The 26,200-nt window shown below is 46.4% G+C and overlaps 1 protein-coding gene across 2 annotated transcripts in view; it reads right to left on the reverse strand.

The window, feature by feature from the left end:
* LOC126183617 (uncharacterized) overlaps window positions 1-26,200 on the reverse strand; it is a 355,304-nt gene that overhangs the window by 132,322 nt on the left and 196,782 nt on the right. For both annotated transcript variants that reach the window (XM_049925733.1, XM_049925732.1), the window contains exon 3: window positions 20,234-20,340. In XM_049925733.1, coding sequence (XP_049781690.1) covers window positions 20,234-20,340 — 107 coding nt within the window. The remainder of the gene's footprint in view (window positions 1-20,233; window positions 20,341-26,200) is intronic.

A 26,200-nucleotide genomic window follows, 5' to 3' on the forward strand; every position in this document is an offset into this window, starting at 1 on the left:
TGGGACTTAACATCTGCGGTCATCAGTCCCCTAGAACTTAGAACTACTTAAACCTAACTAACCTGAGGACATCACACACATCCATGCCCGAGGCAGGATGCGAACCTGCGACCGTAGCGGTCACGCGGTTCCAGACTGAAGCGCCTAGAACCGCACGGCCACACCGGCCGGCCAGAATGTTAATATGTTTGTTTGTTTCCAAAACTAGCAATTATGCGAAGAGCAGTAGATGTTGAACCCAGCAGTACAAGTAGCTCAGTAACACGTTTTTTTTTTTTCAGTTAAATGGTGCATCAATATGTACTTCAAAAAGTGTGAGAAGACCCGTTTATGGAATGCTGAGGCTGCAAACGCCTGTTGGTTACTGAAACAAACGAAAATACACTCTGGCAGCTCACTAGTTCCTTGTATAAGATCACACAGTAAACAACCTCTGAAATCAAGACGGTAGACAAACCGCGTAAGTTAAACCACTTATAGCTTGGAAAATGGAAGCTTTTTTCCTTGCATAAAAGCTACGGTTTCAGCCCTAGTCTACCTACTCGATCTGCCTGTGGTCTTCAAAAATCAGTACAAAAGGTCGCTTGGAAACTGACCGTATATTGCCATCCAGAAGTCAATATCACTTGACTTTGGGCTTCCATAGTAAAAGTATGGCAGTTTCTACAATTCTGGTTTATGCCCGAAACGCCAAAGAAATTGGTATAGGCATGCGTATTCAAGTACAGAAATATGTAAACAGGGAGAATACGGCGCTGCGGTCGGCAACGCCTGTACAACAAGTGTCTGGTGCAGTTGCTAGATCGGTTACTGATGGGAAGTTATTAAGATTTAAGTGAGTTCGAACGTGGTGTTATAGTCGGCGCACGAGCGATGGGACACGGCATCTCCGAGGTAGCAATGAAGTGGGGATTTTCCCGTACGACCATTTCAAGAGTGTACCGTGAATATTAGGTATCCGGTAAAACATCGAATCTCCGAAACCTCCGACAACGCTGCGGCCGGAAAAATCTCCTACAAGAACGGGACCAACGACGACTGAAGAGAATCGTTCAACATGACAGAAGTGCAACCCTTCCGCAAACTACTGCAGGTTTCAATGCTGGACTATCAACAAGTGTCAGCGTGCGAACTTCAACATCAGCGATATGGGCTTTCGGAGCCGAGGGGCCACTCGTTTACCCTTGATGACTGCACGACACAAAGCTTTACGCCTCGTCTGGGCCCGCCAACACAGACATTGGACTGTTGATGACTGAAAACATGTTGCTTGGTCGGACAAGTGTCGTTCCAATTTGTATCGAGCGGTTGGACGTGTACTGGTATGGAAACAACTCCACGATTCCACAGCCCCGCCGGCCGCTGTGGCCGAGCGGTTCTAGGCACTTCAGTCCGGAACCGCGCTGCTGCTGCGGTCGCAGTTTCAAATCCTGCCTCTAACGTGTATGTGTGTGATGTCCTTAGGTTAGTTAGGTTTAAGTAATTCTAAGTCTAGGGGACTGATGACCTCAGATGTTAAGTCCCATAGTGCTTCGAGCCATTTGAACCACGGCCCCTGCATGTTAGGAGGGGACTGTTAGAGCTGGTGAAGGCTCTGTAATGGTGTGGGGTGTGTGCAGTTAGAATGATAATGGACCCCTGATACGTCACTGACAGGTGACATGTACGTAAGCATCGTGTCTGATCACCTGCAACCATTCATGTCCACTGCGCATTCCGACGGAGCTGGGAATTTCCTGCAGGATAATGCGACAACCCACACGTACAAAATTGCTACAGAGTGGCTCCAGGAACACCCTTTTCAGTTTAAACGCTTCCTATGTCCACCAAACTCCCCAGACATGAACATTATTGAGCATATGTGGGATGCTTTGGAACATGTTGTTCAGAAGAGATCTCCACCCACTCCTCGAACTCTTATGGATTTATGGACAGCCCTGCAGAGGTCATGGTGTCAGTTCCCTCCATAACTACTTCAGACATTAGTCGAGTCCATGCCACGTCGTGTTGTGGCACTTCTGCATGCTAGCGGTGGCCCCACACGATATTAGGAAGTTGTACCAGTTTCTTTGGCTCTTCAGTGCAGTATGGAACATATTCTTGGCACAAAACACGCTATTTTTGTAATAACATTTTTGTACTAATCTCAAACGCTAGTTGTTTACTTGTAGCATCATTAGCTATATGTGGTACCAAATACATGAAATTTCTGTTGCGTCCTTCATAAAGTTGCAGTTTTCTGGCCCTACTCTGTATAAAAACTCCTGCTGAAGCTGATGTCACTGAAAAAATATCATGTTAATTAGATAACTATTCGTGGATAAATGAGGGATTAAAAATTTCCCGGTGACTGAAACATCACTAAACGTCCAAGAAGAAAGACACAGTCGTAAATGCTTGTCACTGTCACAGGGAGTTGTAGAAGTTTTCGACGGAGTGCAGTGAAACTTTCTCGTTCTTGATGCAACGTAATTTCGATAAATGTTTACGACGTTCCGTCAAGATGGTTCAAATGGCTCTGAGCACTATGGGACTTAACATCTATGGTCATCAGTCCCCTAGAACGTAGAACTACTTAAACCTAACTAACCTAAGGACAGCACACAACACCCGGCCATATCGAGGCAGAGAAAATCCATGGCCCCGCCGGGAATCGAACCCGGGAACCCGGGCGTGGGAAGCGAGAACGCTACCGCACGACCACGAGATGCGGGCATTTCGTCAAGACACCGTGTTAATAGGCAGTGCTGAAGTACTCGTAAACACAGGAATGCGTCTGTTTCTGTTTACAGTGCAGCTGTGTGTTGATTTTCAGCGCGGAATTCAACGTCCTTCCCTGGAAACAATTGCTCATAGCTGACTCAAAATGGCTCAAATGGCTCTCAGCACAATGGGGACTTAACATCTGAAGTTATCAGTCCCCTAGACTTAGAACTGCTTAAACCTAACTAACCTAAGGACATCACACACATCAATGCCCGAGGCAGGATTCGAAATTGCGACCGCAGCAGCAGCGCTGTTCCGGACTGAAGCGCCTAGAACCGCTTGGTCACAGAGGCCGGCGAAGCACATCAATCCACGATTCCTACAAGTCAGCAGGGGACTGTTCAAGCTGGTGGAGGCTCTGTAATGGTGTGGTGCGTGTGCAGTTAGAGTGGTATGAGACCCCTGATACGTCTGGATACGACTCTGACAGGTGACACGTACGTAAGCATTCTGTCTGATCGCCTAGCATCCATTCATGACCATTGTGCGTTCCGGCGGATTTGGGCAATTCCAGCAGGACGATGTGATTGATACCCCACACGTCCAGAATTGCTACAGAGTGGCTCCAGGAACACTTCAAAATGGTTCAAATGGCTCTGAGCACTATGGGACTCAACATCTTAGGCCATAAGTCCCCTAGAACTTAGAACTACTTAAACCTAACTAACCTAAGGACATCACACACACCCATGCCCGAGGCAGGATTCGAACCTGCGACCGTAGCAGTCCCGCGGTCCCGGACTGCAGCGCCAGAACCGCTAGACCACCGCGGCCGGCTCCAGGAACACTCTTTTCCTTTTAAACACTTCTGGTGGCCACCAAACTCCGCAGATATGTACATTATTGAGCATATGTGGTATGCGTTGCAACGTGCTGTTCAGAAGAGAATTCGACCCACTCGTACTCCTACGCTTTGATTGACAGACCTGCAGGATTCATGCTGTCAGTTCCCTCCAGCACTACTTCGGACATTAGTCGAGTCCATGTCACGTCGTGCTGTGGCACTTCTGCGTGCTCGCAAGGGCCCTACAGAATATTAGGCAGGTGTACCAGATTCTTTGGCTCTCCAGTGTATTTCGAAGTTGAAAATTTTTTATGGACGTTTTCTACCCGCTAGAGCGCTAGGGTAAACAAATAAAATCTGAGATCCTCTCAGTGGCGAAGGTTCTGAATCTGACTGTTGTTTCAAGTAATACAAAATATGCGTGGGCTCAGGAAAGAACATATCACGGCCAACTGCTTTCCTTTTAAAGTAATCATTTAAAACAATCCCTATTTCAAATTATAATATTACGAAATTTATGTTAATTGTTCAAATTCATTCTATTAAATGAAAAGCCTTATATTGCTTATGTTCTACGAGATTAATTTATTGAGTTAACCGGTTTCCGGCTTACAAGCCCATCATCAGACTTTAACTGACTTTCGCGGCCAAAGAATTTACAAAGTTTGTAAACAACATTGGAAAAGATGTTACTGATATAGATTGAGGCGCGCGCGCAAACACACACACACACACACACACACACACACACACACACACACACAGAGGAAATGTCGTCTTCGACAGTGTGGTGGCAATGCAATTTAAAAGACAAAAAATTGAGCAATAAATAAATATAAAGAGACAAACAGAAAAAACCTTAACACTATACTCGAAAACCGTGCAAATATAACAGTTTACATTAAATAAAGCAATCAAATAAACAAATCAAAGTTAGTGCTTGACGAGATTACTTTAAGAGGTATTAAACGTAGAAAGTGATACAGAAACCAGTTAAAAGAAGGAATTAACAATTGTAACATTTGAATATATGGAGTACATAGGCAATCACAATAAAATAAAAATAAATGTATACATAAAGGAAAACAGAGGAATATGGAGGAACCGACAGTGTGGAAAATAATGGAAAGCTGAGAAGATTATGTGAAGTTTATAAGAGCGGAAATATTAAGTTGCGTTTGGTCATTTAAGATTAAATCAGGATTGTGGGATGTATGTTTATTGATTTCCAGGATTATGAAGATATTGCGTTTTTGGTCTATGCTTGCTAAGTGAGGGACATGGGACTGTGGCTGGTAGCTATGGCCCTCACTTAGTACATGCACAGCAAATGTGGAGCCATAATTCTGCAGTTGTCTTCACGTTCAGCCAGCCTAGTTGCTATGTCTGTGCCTGACTGACCAATATAAAATTTATCACAATCACAATAAGTACAAGTAAATTTGTATACCCCACTGTTGCCTAGTAACTGAGTCTTATTTTTGCTATTGAAAACACACGGGGCTGTGGCGTTCTTCACATAGTAGGAAATCCTATAGTTGCAGGATTTCTGTGTTTTTGCTCCAGTCTGTGATACCTGTCCTAGATATGGTATTGTACATCACTTCTGCAGACATTGGAAGGGGCAGCAGACGGAGCGTTGAAGAGGGGTATAATTTTCAATTGTTGTTTCCTATGTAGGATATGGTTTCTATGGACAGGATTGTAGCCACTGGTTGAGATAATAGATTTTATTGTATCTCACTCTGCTTTGAAATCTTGTTTAGACATGAGAATTAATATGAGATGGTGCACCAGTGAGTGGAAACTGCCTGTTTGTGTGTTACTGGCTGTTGTGAGCGAGAAGATATTAGTTTCTCGATAATACTAGTTGTTCTATAAATTTTGAAACATTGTATCTGTGTACAGATGTCAGTGGTGAGATGTAGGACGTTCATGGATTCGTTGCCAGTCTCAATTGTGAACTGAATATTTTTGTGTTGACAGTTTAAGCTGAGCTGTCTTGTAGTGCCTGTCCACATCATCTACATATCTGCACCAGTATTTAATATTTGCACTCAAAGGCGTTCAAAATGATCCATTAATATTTCAGCCAAAAGTGGACTAATGCAGAATCTCTTAGAACTGGCAATACTGAGTGGCCAGTCTCAAGTCATTCAGTTCCACAGGGTTGGCATCAGACCTGTATATCAACTCAGTCAGAGTATCAACACATTCGCCTACCGGTATCTTGGAAAACAAACTGCAGACATCAAAGTCAGTGGACCTTGCAAATAAGGTGAAAGATGTATCCCTCTCACACAAGGATAAATTAGTATCCTTTGATGGCAAACTACAAGTACAAAGAACACTGTTCCGATCACGACTGACACTTGCATCGTATTGAGGACATTGTACAGGTGCAGCTGATGGTCAAATACAACAGCGCAACCTGTAGACCTGGTTAGGATCCGTATTTATGTTCAATCATGCATTTCTCACGGTGTTTCCATATTTGTGTTCATCTCCTGTATTATCGTGTGAGGAACGTCTGTACGGAATGAATTGGGGTGCCTGGAATGAAAGGTCCAAATGTATGTGAAATCTTATGGGACTTAACTGCTAAGGTCATCAGGCCCTAAGCTTACACACTACTTAACCTAAATTATCCTAAGGACAAACACACGCACCAATGCCCAAGGGAGGACTCGAACCTCCGCCGGGATCAGCCGTACAGTCCACGACTGCTGCGCCCGAGACCGCTCGGCTAATCCCGCGCGGCTACCTCGAATTGCCGGACAGTACAGGAACTTACTGTCCAATCACATGCATCCGTTTGTTCGTCTACATTATTATTCTAGTGATCCGTACATTCAGAAAACAATGAATCTTCGGATCTTGCCAGTCAGTAATGTCATAACGACCCCTCACATACGTCAGGGTGCTAGTATGACCCCCGAACCCAGGTTAACTCACTTCAGTCCCAACACATCTAGAAGCTTGATGTACTTATCTCCGACAGGTTGTGGGTTCCTGTTGAGCGGTCATAGATCGAGATGATTCCACAACGCTTTACCTGTCTCTTGGAAGGAAGAAAGGTTAGCGCTTAATGTCCCAACAACGTCGGATCCATTATTGGATTGGGGAAAACTTGGCAAGATAATGGGCCGTGTCCTTCAAAGCAGCTGTCTCGGCGTTCGCCGTAGCCGATTTAGGGAGATCACGGGCAACCTACCTTAGAATGGTCTGACGGAAGTTCGAACCACCGCCTTCCCGAATAGGAGTACAATGCCTTGCCACTGCTACATTTCACTTGGTGTATGCCTTGGAGTGGAGATGCTACACACTAATGGCTAAAACTATGTAATTGTCGTTTGGCTTTATTGATCGGGGAATTCGAGAGAGGAAAGGGAGGTGTTCAGCCGCCTGTCGTAAAGGGTGTTCTTCCTCCTTTATTTGCGGGTATGTGAGAGTTTTGTAGTATGTAGGGTGTAGGTCAGTGTAATGTAGTGTTATGTTTGTATTGTATGACGATGATGAGAGATGGGAGACGGTAAAATCTGGTGCTGGCACATAGCCTACTCCTCTCAAATAGCACGGAGGGGGCAGCCGAGCTCGAACGTACCCATGCAACGGACGGACCAGCATTAAAGTGTCACATGCCCTTACTTCACGAGAGGATTGGAATTTAATCCAGGACACTGGCACCAAGTGTGGTGATCAGCGACTTTCCGCTCCCTTTACCGGCTACTGGCAGCGACAATTTCATCCACCACCAGGGTTCTAACCGGCTTACCTCCGAGTCGAGCCACATGTGTGAGTTGGCCTCTTCGACTACGTAGGCAGTTTACTACCGGGTAGGTCTTTCTAAAACAGTTGCTCCTTATTGTAATTTTGAAACGTCGCGTGATTTTTTAATTTTACTCCGACTCCTACGTAAGAAAGGCCGAAGTACTGTTTTCTGTAACATACCACTCTTATTTCTTATAAATTTTACAACTGTGTCCCGCGTGTGTGCTCCCATTAGACAGGGCCGACAAGGAGCGTGGCACATGCAGCATATATCGAGCTGAATGGCAGCGCTCATTAAGAAGGAACTGGCGCAGGTGTTTTTTTCCGTCGTGTCCTTTTGACGAAGAAAGGGAGTGGCTTAGCGGTACCTGGTTTGCGACTAAACTGGCGGTAGCGGTGTCCGCCTGTTGCAACGACAGCGGCGAGGCGCCTGGCGGTTCGTGGAGCGTCCGGTGGCCACGGACCGAGACCCTATTCCCAGATACAACGTTTATCAGTCGAAATATCTCTTTTATTGCTTTATGGGTGTTCATATAAGCTCACAGTCTTTTATTGTGTATCATAGGACGATATGTTCTAAGAATTCTTGCAAATCGTCTTTCAGGAAAATATCACGCTGATCCCCGAACGCGATCTTCTATGTGGCATGCACCTCTTGCAAATAGTTCACGGGATTTTGTTTTGACTGGTACAGACTACTTTGAAACTTAATACACTGGTGTCCAAAATTAAAGCAACAAACGGAAATTTTGCAAGATTGCATTTATTTTGCAGCAAAACAGTATAAACAGGTGATAGTAAAGTAGAAAAATGTTCAACTGTGTGTGAAATCTTATGGGACTTAACTGCTAATAGTAAAGTAGAAACAACGTAAAGAACACAGAATGTAAACAATTGCAACATACATAACACTAGACGAAAATGTTCTTCGTTTTTTCCAACTCAACATATTTGCACACACACTGCGACAACTGGTTAATGTGCTCACAATGGGATATGACGACCTGTGGCAGCAATACACGCCTGACAACGAAGCAGGATGCTGTGAATAACGTGATCAGTGTCATCTTGAGGCAATAACACCCATTCTTCCTGCGGAGAGTGGTTGGTGGACGTTGACGTGGTGCAAGTCGTCTCCCTAGTGCATCCCAGACATGCTGCATGGGATTCCAATCGGGAAAGCGAGCAGGCCACGCCATGCGTGCAGTAACTTCTGTTTCCGAGAAATCATCAACCACTCGTTCTCTATGAGGTCGAGCACTATCGTCTATCAGTACGAAGTCTGGGAGCACAGCACCTCGCAACAACCGTATGTGTGGTATCAGGACGGTAACACGATATCCGACAGCAGTTAAACTGTTGCTTCACCCATAAAATTTCATGAAGAAGGGTTCGAGTGGTAAACATAATCCCTGCCCACACCATTAGTGAACCGCCTCAATATTGATCTCGTTCCACAATGTTCGGGTCTCGAAATGGAGTTCCACATTACCTTAATCCGTAGAGGATCACTCTCCAGAGCAAACTGCGACTCATCTGTGAAAAGAATATTGGCCCACTCTTTGACTGTCCAAGTGGCATGTTGACGACTCCACTCTAGACGTTCCCTTGTATCAAGACACGTCAGAGGTTCACATGCAGCAGGTCTCCGAAAATAAACGCCACACTGTCGAAGCCTTCTCCACACCGTTTGCCGCAATACGACACATTCCGTGGGTGCTGCGAAGTCCGATTCCCATTGCTGCGCAGTACGAAGGCTGTACTGTCGTGCCCTTACAGCCGAGTAACGGTCCTCTCTTTCTGATGTCACACTTGGTCGGTCCCGCTCTGATCTTCGGGATACAGTTTTGGTCTCTATGAACTGTCGCCACACCCGAGGAACAACAGAACGATTCACGTTAAACCATTGGGCTACATGAGTTTGCGACTGTCCTGCTTCCAACGGCCCTCCTCCGCAGAGAGTGTGGTAGACGTCTTCTCTGTGCCATATTGCACCGTCGGTGGCTGTGTACGCAGGACTGTGGATGTGGGACTATCCGACAAACATAACTCCGTTTCATAAGTGCCCTGGTGTGGTTTCCGTAAACCGAAATTCAATCTTCCGTGATGAACAGGATCGTACGGATATCTGTTGACAGTTTATATGATTATATCGTTAATTAGGCACAGGACAGGGAGATAGCGGTTTGTTGCTTTAATTCTGGACACCAGTGTACAAGGTGTCCAATCTGTGGCTAGGTTACACGCTACTAACCCACAATCCAGCAATATAAGTCAACAAGTAAAACATCAGCCTGTACTTTAACACTATCTCTTCGATTAAACATTCTTCTGTTAGATCAGGGGATCATTTTAGACCTATAAATTACCACAGTGAACAGAATGATAACTTGAGATGTGATACGACGTCACGGAACGTGTATTGCTTTTATCGCGTAATAAGGATGTCGATTGATTCACTGTGTCGTTGATGTGCCAACGAAAAAATCAAAGAGCTGTGGCAGAGAAATAAGAATTAAAGTGTGACATCTACATGGAGACCTTTACGGATGGGGTACCCGTCGAGAAGTACAACGCTGGTGGAGGCAACCCAGCTGTGGTCTTGCTGAAAGTGATCGACGGGAAATAAAAAACCTCCATCTGGCATTAAAGCTTCGCCCTCCTCGAATATTCTTCCAGAGTTTTAACCTCTTTGTAACATCGAATGGTTAAAAGCTATAGAGTGTGCAAACTATTTACCTTACTGCTCCCCTGGTTCACATAATTGTTGCATTCAGTACTACTGAATACAGCATTTGCTGTCATCGAAATACATTCTAATCTTCGATGATTACATTTTGTATTGCTGAGATGAAGGAAGACGACATGCCTGGAACTTAAAGCAGAGGTAAGTAATCCATATTAAAAACTCTGGACTATATTAAAACAGAGAGGCACATATCACCTGATAGAAGTAACGAATCATCCTAAGTCTGTTAGTGACAGCGTTGTTTTAGTGTATTTGCTGACAACGGCTAGGTCACGGAGCCGATAAAGCATTAAGACAAGGATTTCAGTGTAGCTATTCCGTTAATGTTGCATATCGAGGACTTAAACGTGGAACGGAAGAGTCAACCTACACTACGTAAATTACTCAGTATACTTCGGTGACAACTAGGCCGTACCAGGTTCCTCTGAAAATGATCTATGAAGGTTCGATAAGTTATACACTCCTGGAAATGGAAAAAAGAACACATTGACACCGGTGTGTCAGACCCACCATACTTGCTCCGGACACTGCGAGAGGGCTGTACAAGCAATGATCACACGCACGGCACAGCGGACACACCAGGAACCGCGGTGTTGGCCGTCGAATGGCGCTAGCTGCGCAGCATTTGTGCACCGCCGCCGTCAGTGTCAGCCAGTTTGCCGTGGCATACGGAGCTCCATCGCAGTCTTTAACACTGGTAGCATGCCGCGACAGCGTGGACGTGAACCGTATGTGCAGTTGACGGACTTTGAGCGAGGGCGTATAGTGGGCATGCGGGAGGCCGGGTGGACGTACCGCCGAATTGCTCAACACGTGGGGCGTGAGGTCTCTACAGTACATCGATGTTGTCGCCAGTGGTCGGCGGAAGGTGCACGTGCCCGTCGACCTGGGACCGGACCGCAGCGACGCACGGATGCACGCCAAGACCGTAGTATCCTACGCAGTGCCGTAGGGGACCGCACCGCCACTTCCCAGCAAATTAGGGACACTGTTGCTCCTGGGGTATCGGCGAGGACCATTCGCAACCGTCTCCATGAAGCTGGGCTACGGTCCCGCACACCGTTAGGCCGTCTTCCGCTCACGCCCCAACATCGTGCAGCCCGCCTCCAGTGGTGTCGCGACAGGCGTGAATGGAGGGACGAATGGAGACGTGTCGTCTTCAGCGATGAGAGTCGCTTCTGCCTTGGTGCCAATGATGGTCGTATGCGTGTTTGGCGCCGTGCAGGTGAGCGCCACAATCAGGACTGCATACGACCGAGGCACACAGGGCCAACACCCGGCATCATGGTGTGGGGAGCGATCTCTTACACTGGCCGTACACCACTGGTGATCGTCGAAGGGACACTGAATAGTGCACGGTACATCCAAACCGTCATCGAACCCATCGTTCTACCATTCCTAGACCGGCAAGGGAACTTGCTGTTCCAACAGGACAATGCACGTCCGCATGTATCCCGGGCCACCCAACGTGCTCTAGAAGGTGTAAGTCAACTACCCTGGCCAGCAAGATCTCCGGATCTGTCCCCCATTGAGCATGTTTGGGACTGGATGAAGCGTCGTCTCACGCGGTCTGCACGTCCAGCACGAACGCTGGTCCAACTGAGGCGCCAGGTGGAAATGGCATGGCAAGTCGTTCCACAGGACTACATCCAGCATCTCTACGATCGTCTCCATGGGAGAATAGCAGCCTGCATTGCTGCGAAAGGTGGATATACACTGTACTAGTGCCGACATTGTGCATGCTCTGTTGCCTGTGTCTATGTGCCTGTGGTTCTGTCAGTGTGATCATGTGATGTATCTGACCCCAGGAATGTGTCAATAAAGTTTCCCCTTCCTGGGACAATGAATTCACGGTGTTCTTATTTCAATTTCCAGGAGTGTAGATACAAAATATCGCAATAGGGTGACTGTGTAAGAAAGCCATGTAAAATAAATTTTATGAAGTAGTGACCTATCCTCATCTGCTTATAGTAACGAAACTTCTACGTGGATAATCAAAGACGAAAATAGAATCCAGGTGAATGGAATGAAATAGTTCAGAAATAAGGGATATCCGTTTCTATACTGCATAAGATATGCCGTAATCCAAAGAATTTCAAATCTTTGTTGTAAAGGAAAAAAATGAATATCATTGACAGTCATAACACTAACAGAGGTCGCAAACCGAAGATCGTCATTAGCTCTCGAGCACGAGCAAAAGAGGCGACTTGGCAGTAGACGGACCGATGGACCTGAAATGCACAGAAATGTATACTCCATCATGATGTGAGTTATGTCGACGGTCACAGTAAGGAAGCAGATGATGGAACAGTATGTGTGAGGGAATGCTGTGTAGAGCCTATAGCTGATCCTTGTTGACTGCTGTACTATTGCAAAATACTAACGCTAATTCTTTACAGACGAATGGAAAAACTGATAGAAGCCGACCTTGGGGAAGATCAGTTTGGATTCTGTAGAAATGTTGGAACACGTGTGGCAATACTGACCCTACGACTTATCTTAGAAGAAAGATTAAGGAAACGCAAACCTACGTTTCTAGCATTTGTAGACTTAGAGAAAGCTTTTGACAATGTTGATTGGAATACTCTCTTTCAAATTCTGAAGGTGGCGGGGGTAAAATACAGGGAGCAAAAGGCTATTTACAATTTGTACAGAAACCAGATGGCAGTTATTAGAGTCGAGGGGTATGAAAGGGAAGCAGTGGTTGGGAAGGGAGTGAGACAGGGTTGTAGCCTATCCCCGATGATATTCAATCTGTATATTGAGCAAGCAATAAAGGAAACAAAAGAAAAGTTCGGAGTAGGTATTAAAATCCATGGAGAAGAAATAAAAACTTTGAGGTTCGTCGATGACATTATAATTCTGTCAGAGACAGCAAAGGACTTGGAAGAGTAGTTGAACGGAATGGACAGTGTCTTGAAAGGAGGGTATAAAATGAACATCAACAAAAGCAAAACAAGGATAATGGAATGTAGTCGGATTAAGTCGGGTGATGCTGAGGGAATTAGATTAGGAAATGAGACACTTAAATTAGTAAAGGAGTTTTGCTCTTTGGGGAGCAAAATAACTGATGATGGTCGAAGTAGAGAGGAAATAAAATGTAGACTGGCAGTGGCAAGGAAAGCGTTCCTGAAGAAGAAAAAATTTGTTAACATCTAGCATAGATTGAAATGTCAGGAAGTCGTTTCTGAAAGTATTTGTATGGAGTGTAGCCATGTATGGGAGTGAAACGTGGACAATGAATAGTTTAGACAAAAAGAGAATAGACGCTTTTGAAATGTGGTGCTACAGAAGAATGCTGAAGATTAGATGGGTAGATCACATAACTAATGAGGAGGTATTGAATAGAATTGGGGAGAAGAAGAGTTTGTGGCACAACTTGACTAGAAGAAGGGATCGGTTGGTAGGACATGTTCTGAGACATCGAGGGATCACCAATTTAGTATTGGAGGGCAGCGTGGAGGGTAAAAATCGTAGAGGGAGACCAAGAGATGAATACACTAAGCAGATTCAGAAGGATGTAGGTTGCAGTAGGTACTGGGAGATGAAGAAGCTTGCACAGGATAGAGTAGCATGGAGAGCTGCATCAAACCAGTCTCAGGACTGAAGACCACAACAACAACAATAGTACACAGTACACCACCAGTCCGACGGTACATGTTAAGAATAGCGACAGACATATAACGTGCCATCTGGGAGTTCCGTCTCGGAAGTAAAGAGGTCAACAGTGCAAAGGTAGACGTTAGTTCTAGGCATGGCTCTATTTCAAGTGTTGTGCACTTGTCGCCCCGGGATTTGAGAAACCAACTTACCAATTTACGTCGCCTGTAACAGGGAGCCGTGAAGTTAAGCATGGAATTCGAACTACAGTGCCATGTATTGTCAATTTGTGCTCTGACTCCTTAGAGCCAAAATGCTTTCTCCATCCCTAAATATTTCAGTTACGCTTTTCTTCCACGAGAAATACCCGTCCTTCAGCGCTGTCAGCGTGTTTTGTGTGGTACATACTATACTAGATGAGTACCCAGTGTTGCCTGGGTATGTATTTATTCTAATCGTCTATTAGTCCATCTTCTCCTTCCCCCTTTCTCTGTCCATCTCCTCCTCCCCCCTCTCTGACCATAGCATCTCCCCCCTCTCTCTCTCGCCATCCCCTCTTCAGCCTCCCTCTCTCCATCTCCTACTTCTCCTCTCTCTGTTCATCCCCTCCATCCTCTCTCTCTGTCCGTATCCTCTCCCCCTTTCCTCTGGCAACCACCTCCTCCCCCTCTCTCTCTTCATCTCCTCCTCCCCCATTTCTGTCTCTCTCTCCCTTCCTCCTATCTGTGTCCAACTCCTCCTTCCTCTCTTTGTCTATTCATCTCCTCCTCCTCCGCCCTTCTCTCTGCATCACAGTGGTAACATCCCACACCAATAGGAAGTTGGTCGTTCTTACCCCCATAGTATTTCCTTCCCCCTCTCGGTGTGTCCATCTCCTCGTCCTCCCTTCTCTCTCCAAGGTATCATACCCTAATAGGCTGGTGGTTCTTTCTCCTACAGCATTTCTTTCCAAATTGTAACTAATAAGTGTACTAAGTCCGGTTGAAATCTATCCACGAGTCTAGGGGGACTTTTTTTCCCGCAGCTTTGTCTGGGTTCGGACATGTCACATATATTTCACCTATATTTAACATATTTCACACATATTTGCACGCGTATTTCACCTATGCGTCCAGCGAATTACGCCCTGTAGTTTCGTTTTCACGCAGCTCAATTTTTATGACATTATATCTGCTGCATTATGTGTCGTAAAGTGATATAATTTTGCAAGTACATTCAGTGGCATAAGTAGATACTAATCTGAAATGTGTTACGAATAGAGTTAGTAGTAAAGACATAATAAATCAATGCGTCACGCAAAATGCGGCAGTTTTTCTCGCATCTCCATGTTTATGACGTATCTCCTGAACCATGTGTTGTACAATGATATATATTTGTATGTACGTTCAGTGGTATTTGTGGATACTGTCTGCAAAATATGTTGCAAATAGACTTGGTAGTGAACAAATAATAATTTAAAAGATCATGACTGATCGACAGTTTTACTGTATTAACAGCGAAAATGATAAACTTTTTTTTCATCATTTAATAGTGGATGTCAGCGGGAAAAGTCTCGAAAAGGTTTGAAATAACGGGAAAAGTTTGTTGCAAGTCACGAAGTGCTCCTATACTGGTTGAATATAGCCTGGCTACATGCGTGTCTTGAACTATGCTTGTTTTTCACCCCCACCTCCACCACTTTGGGAGGTAGACAGGTCCTACCCCAGCAGTGGTTCTTTCCAAACAATGAGTGATATGTGTATCAAGTTTAGTTGAAACTGATGCGGTGATATAGGAGGAGTTGTGAAACATACATACGTTTTGATAATATGTATACATTCTACTCGTTCATCAGCCGAGCGTATACTTAGTCTTCCCATACAGAAATGTTCAAACGTGAAGTATTCTTGGTGTGAAAACGGCGCAATATTCATCTACACAGTTCACTTGTAGTGAAACGTTGACTCAATTGGACTAACGTAGCACATTCTTCCAATCAGTGCTACACAGTGGAAAGGCCTTTACTGCTGCGCGCGTTGACGCCATGAACTACTGCACGAAGAAGCTTATAGACATATTCTTTTTTTCAGATTTGAAAATTACGAACTTGTTACGAAAAAAAAATCTGTCCAATTTTACCATTTCATTTGTCAGAGTAAGCATTTCTCCCATTTTCGAGGCAATTATGTATTACTGAATCTTCTAATTAATGACGTCCCTTTGATGGCAACTGAAGGATCTAGTAGCCTTGCTCTTTAGATGGCTAAACATGTGTGGATTTAGTGCATACACTGATCACTCAAAACGTTATGACCTCTGCCCCCTGAGAGACTGGATGTCGCCTGGTGCCATTGTGGGCACGTGACTTAGTAAGAAAAGTATATAAGCGGAGCAGAGACGAGACGAATGGGACTTATTCTAGTGACGACACAGGCCAGAAATCGCGAAATCCACTTATATAAATGACTTTGACAAAGGGCAGATTATTTCGGCACAGCGCCTGGGAAGGAGCATCTCGGAAAGAGCGAAGCCGGTCGGCCGTTCTCGTACTATTGTCTCGAGTGCCTATGGAAAAGGATGAATGACGATGAAACCGTCAGTAGACGACACAGTGCAATGCGTCTGCACCTCAACACGGAACGTGGAGGTCTGAAGCTTGACTACTGTGTAAAACGGTGATCTGTGTCAGATTTGGCGAAGAGTACAATGTTGGCGTAAGCACAAGTGCTTCGAGACACCATTCAGCGCAAATTATTGCACACGGAGCTCCGCGGCAGACGACTGCTACATTTTCCCATGTTGAGCCAATGAAATCGCTAATTACGACTGCAGTGGGCACGGAATCATAGATTTTGGACCCTGTATCGATGAATCACTTTTCTCGTTATACCAGGCCGACGGTCACGTCTGTATTAGACCGTCACCTTGGAGCACGGCTGCTCGAAATATGTACCGCACGATGGCAGCAGCCCGGTGGGGGTATTGTTCTGATATGAGGAACATTCATCTCGGCTTTCGTGGGACCTGTCGTTGTAATTGAAGGCACCATGACAGTTGTGGACTACGTGAACTTTATTGCGGAACTGCGGAGTACCGGCATCCCTTTATTCTCGACGTCTTTTCCAGCGGTGATGTTATCTTCTAACACGACAAATGTCTGTGTCAGAAGGTCAGTAACAAGGTACAGTGGTTTGATTGGCAGGATAGTACACTCACGTTGATGTCTTGGCGATGAAAGTCTGGGACGCTGTCGAGGACCAGCTCCGCACGCACAAGCCATCGACAAGTAATTTATGGGGATTTCGAGACCTATACGTAGATACCTGGTGCTAGGTACCTCAGGAAACCTACCAAAGACGTGCCAAATCCATGCCTTACAGCGTCGCTTCTGTACTGCGTTCCAAAAGTGTACCAACGCGCTATTAAGCACGTGGTCATAACGTTTTGACTCATTAGCATAAATAGTAAATACGTCAACTAGCCCGCCAGCTAACCGCGCGGTCTAACGCGCTGCTTCCCGAATGGGAAGGCGTGCCGGTCTCCGGTACGAATCCGCCTGGCGGATTAATTTCGAGGTCCGGTGTGCCGGCCAGCTTGTGGATGGGTTTTAAGGCGGTTTTCCATGTGCCTCGGCGAATGCGGGCTGGTTCCCCTTATTCTGCCCCCGTTGCACTATGTCGGCGATTGCTGCACAAACACTGTCTCCACGTACGCGTACACCGTAATTACTCTATGGTGTCACCGCCAGACACCACACTTGCTAGGTGGTAGCTTTAAATCGGCCGCGGTCCATTAGTACATGTCGGACCCGCGTGTCGCCACTGTCAGTAATTGCAGACCTAGCGCCACCACATGGCAGGTCTAGAGAGACGTACTAGCACTCGCCCCAGTTGTACGACGACTTTGCTAGCGACTGCACTGACGAAGCCTTTCTCTCATTTGCCGAGAGACAGAATAGCCTTCAGCTAAGTCCATGGCTACGACCTAGCACGGCGCCATTAACCATTTCTGGAGAAAGTCTCACTTGTATAACCAAGAGCGATGTACCACAATGATGGAATAAAGTTAAGTATTAACGAAGCTACGTACTTTTCTTTATAGCATTCATTACGTATCCTGTTCCAAACTTCACGCCAGCCGGCGTGTGTGTACGCGTGCCTTTCGGTTACCCGTCACTGTGGACTGGCTGTCTTGTCAGTCCACAACATACTCTACCATGCAAACACTTGGGGTACACTCGTCTGGTATGAGACTTTCCCGGGGGGAGGGGGGGGGGTCCACTGGGGGCCGAACCGCACAATAACCCTGGGTTCTGTGTAGTGCGGCGGTGGGGTGGGTGGAATGCTATGGCCCGTTGTGGGGTTGTGAACCACTGAGGGCTATGGCAGGACGAAGCCTCTGTGTCGTTTCTAGGTCTCCGGTTCAGTACACAATACACACACAAATACGTCAACTGATACAAAGATCTACTAATTTACGCCTTTATTTTACAAACTGTCAGAAAAAATCGTGTTCAAACTTTATAATCGTGGTTCGAACTTCACGTCTCATTCGAAAAGCGTGAGGTGCGAAACGTTGCTGTGCTGGTCATCTGGCAGTAATTTTAATACATTTTCCTCCTAATTATAACGCCCTCAGTTTTTCCTTCACGAACATGTGTAATTAACAGTATTGAAATTCATGCTCAGTACTGAAAGGAAATTACAATCTGTATATTTATGACGACATCGTCTGCAGAAATAGTACGAATTGTTATACAGCGGCATTTATCTTGGAACAAGTATCTATTAATTCGACATATCTCAGTTGTTACTGGGAGCTGCGAAGGACAAAGTGATTCAGAGCGACCTAGTACCTCATTTTAACCGAGATACATGGCGCGGAGGTTAGAGTACTGGACTCGCATTTGCGAGAAGCGCGGTTCAGATCCCCATCCCTACATCCAGATTTGGATTTTCAGTGTTTTTCCTAAATCGATTGAGGCTAATTCTGGGATGGTTTCTTTGAAGAGGACGCGATCGATTTCCTTCTCTATGCTTTCCAAATCCGAGATTTTGCTTTGCCTCTAATGCTCTCGTGGTCGACGAGACGTTAAACACTAATCTTCCTTTCCAAATGACCACGTCATGGATGACACGTTAAACAGTATATGTCCCTAAGGTACTTCATTTAAGGCGAAGTATCAGCATAAAAACCGACGAATTTATGACGTGTAGATTATCTTCATTTTAATATACACTACCTGATCGAAAGTATCCGGACAACCCTACGTAATGCGGAATTGATCACTAGATGTTACAGGAGGTGGAGCTGCCATTATAAAAGAGGCGGAGAATGTTGTCAGTAGAAAAGCATTAACAGCAGAATGGGTCGACCAGGAGAGCTCAGTTGCCGTTGGTGATGTCGGACAGGGACTGACGAGCATTGTGGAAGGTGCTTGTAAAAAATCAACGAAAGGAATTACTCGTGAATTAAAACGTGCTACTAGCATTCCAGCTGGGACAACAGCTGTGGGTATGGCGTTAAAAGAACGGCCTATAGTGGTCGAGCAGATCCTAATAAGCTACACATTTCTGTGCTAAGCGACGCATGACGCTGTGTAAAGAACGATGGCACTGATCAGTGTATGATTGGGAACGAGAGAGATGAATACCCTGCGACAATACGATGGAAGGGTTTGGGTGTTGCGAATGCCTCTGGAACGTTACCTGGCATCATGTGTAGGATCAGCTGTGAAGTATGGAGGAGATGGTGTCGCGGTATGAGAGTGTTTTTCGTGGTTAGGGTGTGGTCTCCTTTATTACGCTTAAGGAAGCACTAAATATGGAAGGATATGGACACATTTACTCTGTGCAGTGGAGGAACAGTTCGGGGACGATGACTGTACTAGCACACATATGTTAGGCAGTGATTTGTGGACAATAACATTCCTCTAATGGTCTAGCCTGCCCAAGGCTCCGACCTGGATCCAACAGAACACCATTGCGGTGACGTATAACGTCGTCATCGCTCTAGACCCCAGCGTTCAAACTCACTACCTTCTCTCGTTTCGATTCTGAACGAAGAACGAGGTGCCATTCCTCCACCGACACACAGAAACCTCACTGAAAGTGTCGCCAGTAGAGTTCAGGCCGTCATAAAGGCGAAAGATGGACACTCCCCATATTAATGTTCAGTAGCAGGTGTCCAGATTCTTTTGATTAGATAGTGTATATGATAGAAGCACGGTGAAATACTGGTGCCCTCGTTTTTTGAGCACGGAACGCTACTTCGGGTTCCCTGTGATTTTCTATTCGTATGTGGGTTTGTTAACTGTAAAACGTGGTGCGAAGAGAGGATAATAGTGGTGGTCTCTAGGACGCTTAGTTGTTTGCTAATTTAATAACAGTAACTCTGCATAACCCGTGGAATGAATCACAGATAAGTGAGTCATGCTCAGCAAGCGAAGACAGGAATACCTTACAGTATTTTTGGACAATGGATTAAAAGTAGTGGGGTGCTGGGCAAATGAAATTTCAAAGAGTGACATGCACAGTTAAGACCAATGGTTACTACGTAACTGGCAGGCGTGCGGCGCCACTCACCCCGTTCCTGGCAACGTTGGTGCTGCGGCCGGCCACGGAGCGCCGCCTGTTCGCCTCCAGGGCCGACAGCGACTGCGAGAAGCCCAGGTCGTCTCCCACGGAGAAACCTGCCATCACAAAAAACATTTTGTCAGCCAGTTTGCGGCTCATTTCTCTGCATCAGTACAATAACAGCCTGCTTAAATACTCTACTGTTTGTGTTAATTGCAGCACCAGGAATGATGCACGTGTTTACAATGAATTTTACTTCATAGATTAACGACACAACACTACAGAAGTAAGTTGAACCAGAGAACTTTACGTGCACTTTGACGGCTAGAATTTAGTACGGTGTTTAGCTGCCATATGCTGCAGTCAGAGCCTCTAAACGTTGTGGCACGCAATCAAAGAAGGACAGGATATACTATGCCACGGCGTTTGTAAGTGCGTCCGAGGCCATCGATAGTGGCTACAGGAAGTTAAGAACGGAGAAGTTTCCGACCGTCCTTATCGGAGACGTGTTCGACGGACGACGTGTTGCGCGGATTTGTAGGCCAGGGAGGCAGTGGTCCCCCTCGTTCTTCGAATAAGGCTAGCACATTCCTCGCCACACGTAACCGGGCGTTGACCTGCTGAAATATGGCGTGATAAGTTACCTGCAGGAGGAGCAGTGTTTCGAGCTCTAAAAAACCTCCACGATGTAGCGATAGCAGTTCAGGTTTCCCTCAATACATAGGAGACGAGATCACATGTTACAGCCAGTGACGCCCCAACAAAGGAGGTGGCTTAAAAACACTCGTTCGACCTATACTTGAGTATTGCTCATCAGTGTGGGATCCGTACCAGGTCGGGTTGACAGAGGAGATATAGAAGATCCAAAGAAGAGCGGCGCGTTTCGTCACAGGTTTATTTGGCAAGCGTGATAGCGTTACGGAGATGTTTAGCAAACTCAAGTGGCAGGCTCTGCAAGAGAGGCGCTCTGCATCGCGGTGTAGCTTGCTGTCCAGGTTTCGATAGGGCGCGTTTCTGGATGAGGTATCGAATATATTGCTTCCCCCTACTTATACCTCTCGAGGAGATCACGAATGTAAAATTAGAGAGATTCGAGCGCGCACGGAGGCTTTCCGGCAGTCGTTCTTCCCGCGAACCATACGCGACTGGAACAGGAAAGGGAGGTAATGACGGTGGCACGGAAAGTGCCCTCCGCCACACACCGTTGGGTGGCTTGCGGAGTATAAATGTAGATGTAGATGTAGAACCATCACACTCGACGTTTGTCCGCTATGCCGCTCAACAATGCAGTATGCCCGACTGCCTTCACCTCAGTAGCGTCTAATAAGTATGCGGCCACCACTATACAAGATGAAGCGGCACACCAGTGGCGGCGTTCATGGGGCCACTGCAGTTTAAGTTGTTAGATGGAGAGCAGTAGAACGGTGTTGGATATTCATGACGGGGAAGAAAAAGTTACTGACATGAAACAACGATTGCTGGCTTCTCCTTCAAAATCTGTTCGACGTTTATCTCAGGAATGTGGAATGTCACGGAGCACATGTCACAGAGTTGCCAAAAAAGCCGGCATCCATCCATACAGGCTCATAGTTGTTCAGGAACTGAATGTCAATGGCAATGACAAAGACAAACGCATCACATTTTGCCGTTGGTTTCAGTAATTTATTGCCCAGAGGCCAGGAATATTCGAGTACACACGGTTCTGTAATGAGGCGTGATTCCGCCTCTCTGGTTATGTAAACTCCTCACGGACTGGTCAAGCGACCCCTGCATTCACAAAAGATTGGCGTTTTCTGTGCAGTATCACAGCGTCGCTGCATCAGGCCAATTTTTTTCGAGTCTACTGGGACAAGTGCAGTTTACATCGAAGTGTTTTGGGAATATGTGAACCAGCTGGACGATGAAGAATTTACCCTCGGTTGGTACCAACAGGATGGTGCCACATGCCACGCGTCTCGAGTGACCGTGACTGAGGTCGGATCATTTTTCCCCTGCAGAGTGATTTCGAAAGGACTGAGGCCCCTAAAGTCATCTGATTTAACGCCACCTTACTTTTTCCTTTGGGGTGGCCTAAAAGGCAAGATCTATAGTAACAAAGCACACAACTTGGAAGATTTACGAGATTGCACCATCCGTGAAATTCCGGCAGTGCTACCAGAGATTTTGGCAGCAACATTCGAGAATCTGCAGCGTCGTGTTAACTGTATTTGCAAGTCGATGGCGGTCACTTCCAGCACCTTTTGTGATTTACCTTTATTTCCCCATGAACACGGTATGACGTGTTCATTTCATTCCATTTCCTGATTTTTATGCAAAGCCTTTGAGTGTAATTTAAGCAAATGTTCGTTTGTGGGGCCTCTGTCTAGTGGGAAGCGCTGTAGTTTCTCGTCGATGGAAGTCCCGATCCAGTGGAATGCATACGACCAGTCCAGCCCTAGACATGTCCACAGTACTGCAGCGTGGAGCCAAAGCCGTGGACGAAGCTTATCTGTCGGTTATGCCCATATAGACAAGATGGCGTTCATCCAGTGCTGTGGTCACACTGCCCGCTCGTCGTTGGGTACAACCCTTTTCTATCCATTGGTTCCATAAACGCATCAACGTCGCGGCAACATACCCTGTACGAGCCACAATGTCACAGTTCGATAAACCTGTTTCTTGGAGACCAATCATTCCTCCACGTTCGAACTCATCACATGCTGATATTACGCCCTTTGACGTCGACAAGGCATACCGGCCCTTGCTTCCACTTTGATAGCTCCGCATCGACTAAGCGTGACGTAACACTCGCCTATCCACTCACATAAAAGAAGGCGCGCGCCATCTCTCTGTAGTCTCAATCATTTAGTATTGTTTCAGTGATATACGCATTCTCCGGTTTTTGGAACGATTCAGAGTATTCCTAGTGAATGTTACAATTTTCGCAAACAGTGTTGGGTGCTCCTGTCTTTCATCTCTTAATGCGTATTTTTGTCGACGAGACATTTGACGATAACTACAGGAATAAGAAACTATGTCGGTAAACCAATAACTATCCATTATCACATATGAACACTCAGTGTAATTTCCCAATACTGTTGTTTTGTTACGATAATGATATAAGCTGAAGAAATTAATTAAAATTTGCGGTAATACCGGGTTTCCTGCTTATTAGGTAGATGTCTTAGCCATTACGCCATCATAGCGTTATTGGTAACAGAGCTGCACAGAATACTCTAGTCCAATGCCCTTCGTAACGCAAACTTCAATTCACGCCTTCAACTTATTTTCCCCTTCTTAAATCGTCAGTCTTGCTGATGCTCTCCTGTACTGGAATAGCACCCCAGCTTTGTACGTAATGGGGAAATGCTGCCTGTACCTCAGCCATAGGTCATCCATACATCTTAAACAATCAAGTTTTCCTTCAGACTTACGAGTCTCAACTTCATCTATGATAATGATATATAAGTTCTATAGATCACCTTTACCTGAGGTATAGGAAGGATTTTACCATTACATACAAATCTGGGGTGCTATTCCAATAGCCAGCCGGTGTGGCCGTGCGGTTCTAGGCGCTTCAGTCTGGAACCGCGTGACCGCTTCGGTCGCAGGTTCGAATCCTGCCTCGGACATAGATGTGTGTGATGTCCTTAGGTTAGTTACGTTTAAGTAGTTCTAAGTTCTAGGGGACTGATGACCACAGATGTTAAGTCCCATAGTGCTCAGAGCCATTTGAACCATTTTTTTGCTATTCCAATAACAGACATCTTCGGCGATACTGACGATTTAAAAGGGGGGAAAGGAGGACAATGGATTAGAGTTGTCCGTGCGCGTATATTAGCTGAACTGTTACAGCGGTGTAATAGCTAACACATCTGGCTAGTATCGCCGGCACGATAGATCAGCGTGTTTGGTCAGAGGGTTAGCTGCACTCTGTAATAAAAAACTGAGTCAACGGCTCAACACTGAACTTGAACGGTTCAATGTTTTCGCTTCCTCGGGCACGGCCAAGCGACGGGAACGGTCGCGTTTCTATTCAGAACAGGTCGCTCCTTTGTTTGTAGGCCGCTACGACCATATTATTCTTGGCGGCGACTTCATATCCCAGAAGGACCAACATCCCCATTTCGCCACATGCAAGGAACTCAAGCTGCTAGTGCATGAACTGAACCTCACCGATTCTTGGCACCGCGTGCATGGTGATATACGTCCGTCACCAGCCATTCAGCAAGTCGTCTTGACTGTGTCTACGTCTCCCAAGGGATCGTAGCTGCAACGCTCGTGGCTGAGTTATGGCCGACCACCTCTTCCGACCATATCGCCACAAGGTGTGCCGCGGTCGAAGGCTGTGGAAGCTGAATGTCACCCATCTCAAGAATCCGGAATGCGTGCAGGTCGTAGAAACGACGTGGAACAACTGTGAGAGACACCTTCCAGCGTATCCTTCAACACTCCGGTGGTCGCTCGACTGCACCAAGCCTGCTTTACGTCGTTCGATGATGAATTACGGTCAAGACAAAATGCTGTGGCAACGACATACCGTGGAATACTATTTCACACTTCTCCGGGAACTCTCAAACCGTGCCCCCTCTGTTCAACGACAGGTTGAAATCCAACGTATTAACGCGAAGATAATATCTATTATGCGTCACTGTCTTGTAGGTACAATAGTACGCGCAAGATGTCCCGATTCTGTGCTAGGAGAGCCCCCGTCCGTGCATCGTATTATCCGAAAGAAGCAGCGGTGTCGGATAAAGCTGGTCAACGCCCTCGACAAGCCAGATGGTCGTCGATTGACGTCCCGGAATGACATCGTAAAAGCCTTTGTGGATCACTACAACCAGTTCTATGCAGCAGAGGACCAGAACATAGCGGTAACGACTGATGTCCTCTGTTCATTGACGGGTACCCTGGATGAGGCTGCTGCGGAGATTCTCACAGCGACAATTACGGCTGATGACATCGCCGATACTCTTCATAAGGGAGCCCCAGGTCCAGACGGGTTCCCGCTGGAGTTTTACCGCACATTCCACGACATTATGGGCTCACGCTGGACTGCGATGTATGAAGAACTGGTGAACACTGACCTTCCCCTCCCACCCGAATTCGTAGAAGGCTTGCTTATCCGGCTTGCTTATGCCGGGCCCCAAGCCATCGGGAGGTCTGGGAGTTGGGCATTGTCGGCCGTTGACCATGTTAAGTTGTGACTTCGAGGTTTTTACCCGGATTCTTACCGCTCGCCTTCGGTGCGTCATCCCTCAAGTCATCTCTCTGGATCAAACGTGCTTTGGTGGTGACAGTAACATTCAGACGGCACTCAGCGATTGCCGTGACGTCATAGCCCTGGCCACGACCTGCCGCCGTCACGGTGCCTTAGTGGACTTCGACCACGCCTTTGATAGAGTGAGTCATGACTTTCTAGAAAACGTACTCCGACGGATGGCCTTTCCCCACGGGTTTATACACTTCGTCTTGCGGCTCCTCCGAGGGGCCACGTCGCGAGTGTTGGTCAATGGCCGTGTGGCGGGCCCTATTGATGTCATGCGGTCGGTCCGTCAAGGATGTCCGCTGTGGATGCTGCTTTTCGTCATCGCCCTTGAGCCACTGTTACACGGCTTGAGGAGCCGGCTCACAGGGATAACAATGATGACGCGGTTTCTCGGTTCTATCGGAGGATGAAGTGCGAGAGGCACTGGCACGGATCAACGTATAAGGGACTGCTGCTGGAAGCCGTGTGAACCTGACGAAATCTAGTGCTATGTCCGTCGGTAGGGGTCTTCGAGCAGAGAGTGTGGTTCCGTTGCCATTAGTGGACAAGCTCAAATGTTTGGGGATCACCTTCACGCGTGATATACAGCGCACGATCTCATGTAACTATAAACACCTGCTTCAAGCTATCCGCACGAACGTTCGTGGCAACCTCCTGAGAGCATTGAACATGTTACAAAGGGCGGTTTTTGTTAACACTCATCTAGTATCGCGACTACTCCATTTATC

The sequence above is a fragment of the Schistocerca cancellata genome, chromosome 4 (genome assembly GCF_023864275.1).
Source record: "Schistocerca cancellata isolate TAMUIC-IGC-003103 chromosome 4, iqSchCanc2.1, whole genome shotgun sequence".
In the NCBI taxonomy this organism is placed as follows: Eukaryota; Metazoa; Arthropoda; class Insecta; order Orthoptera; family Acrididae; genus Schistocerca; species Schistocerca cancellata.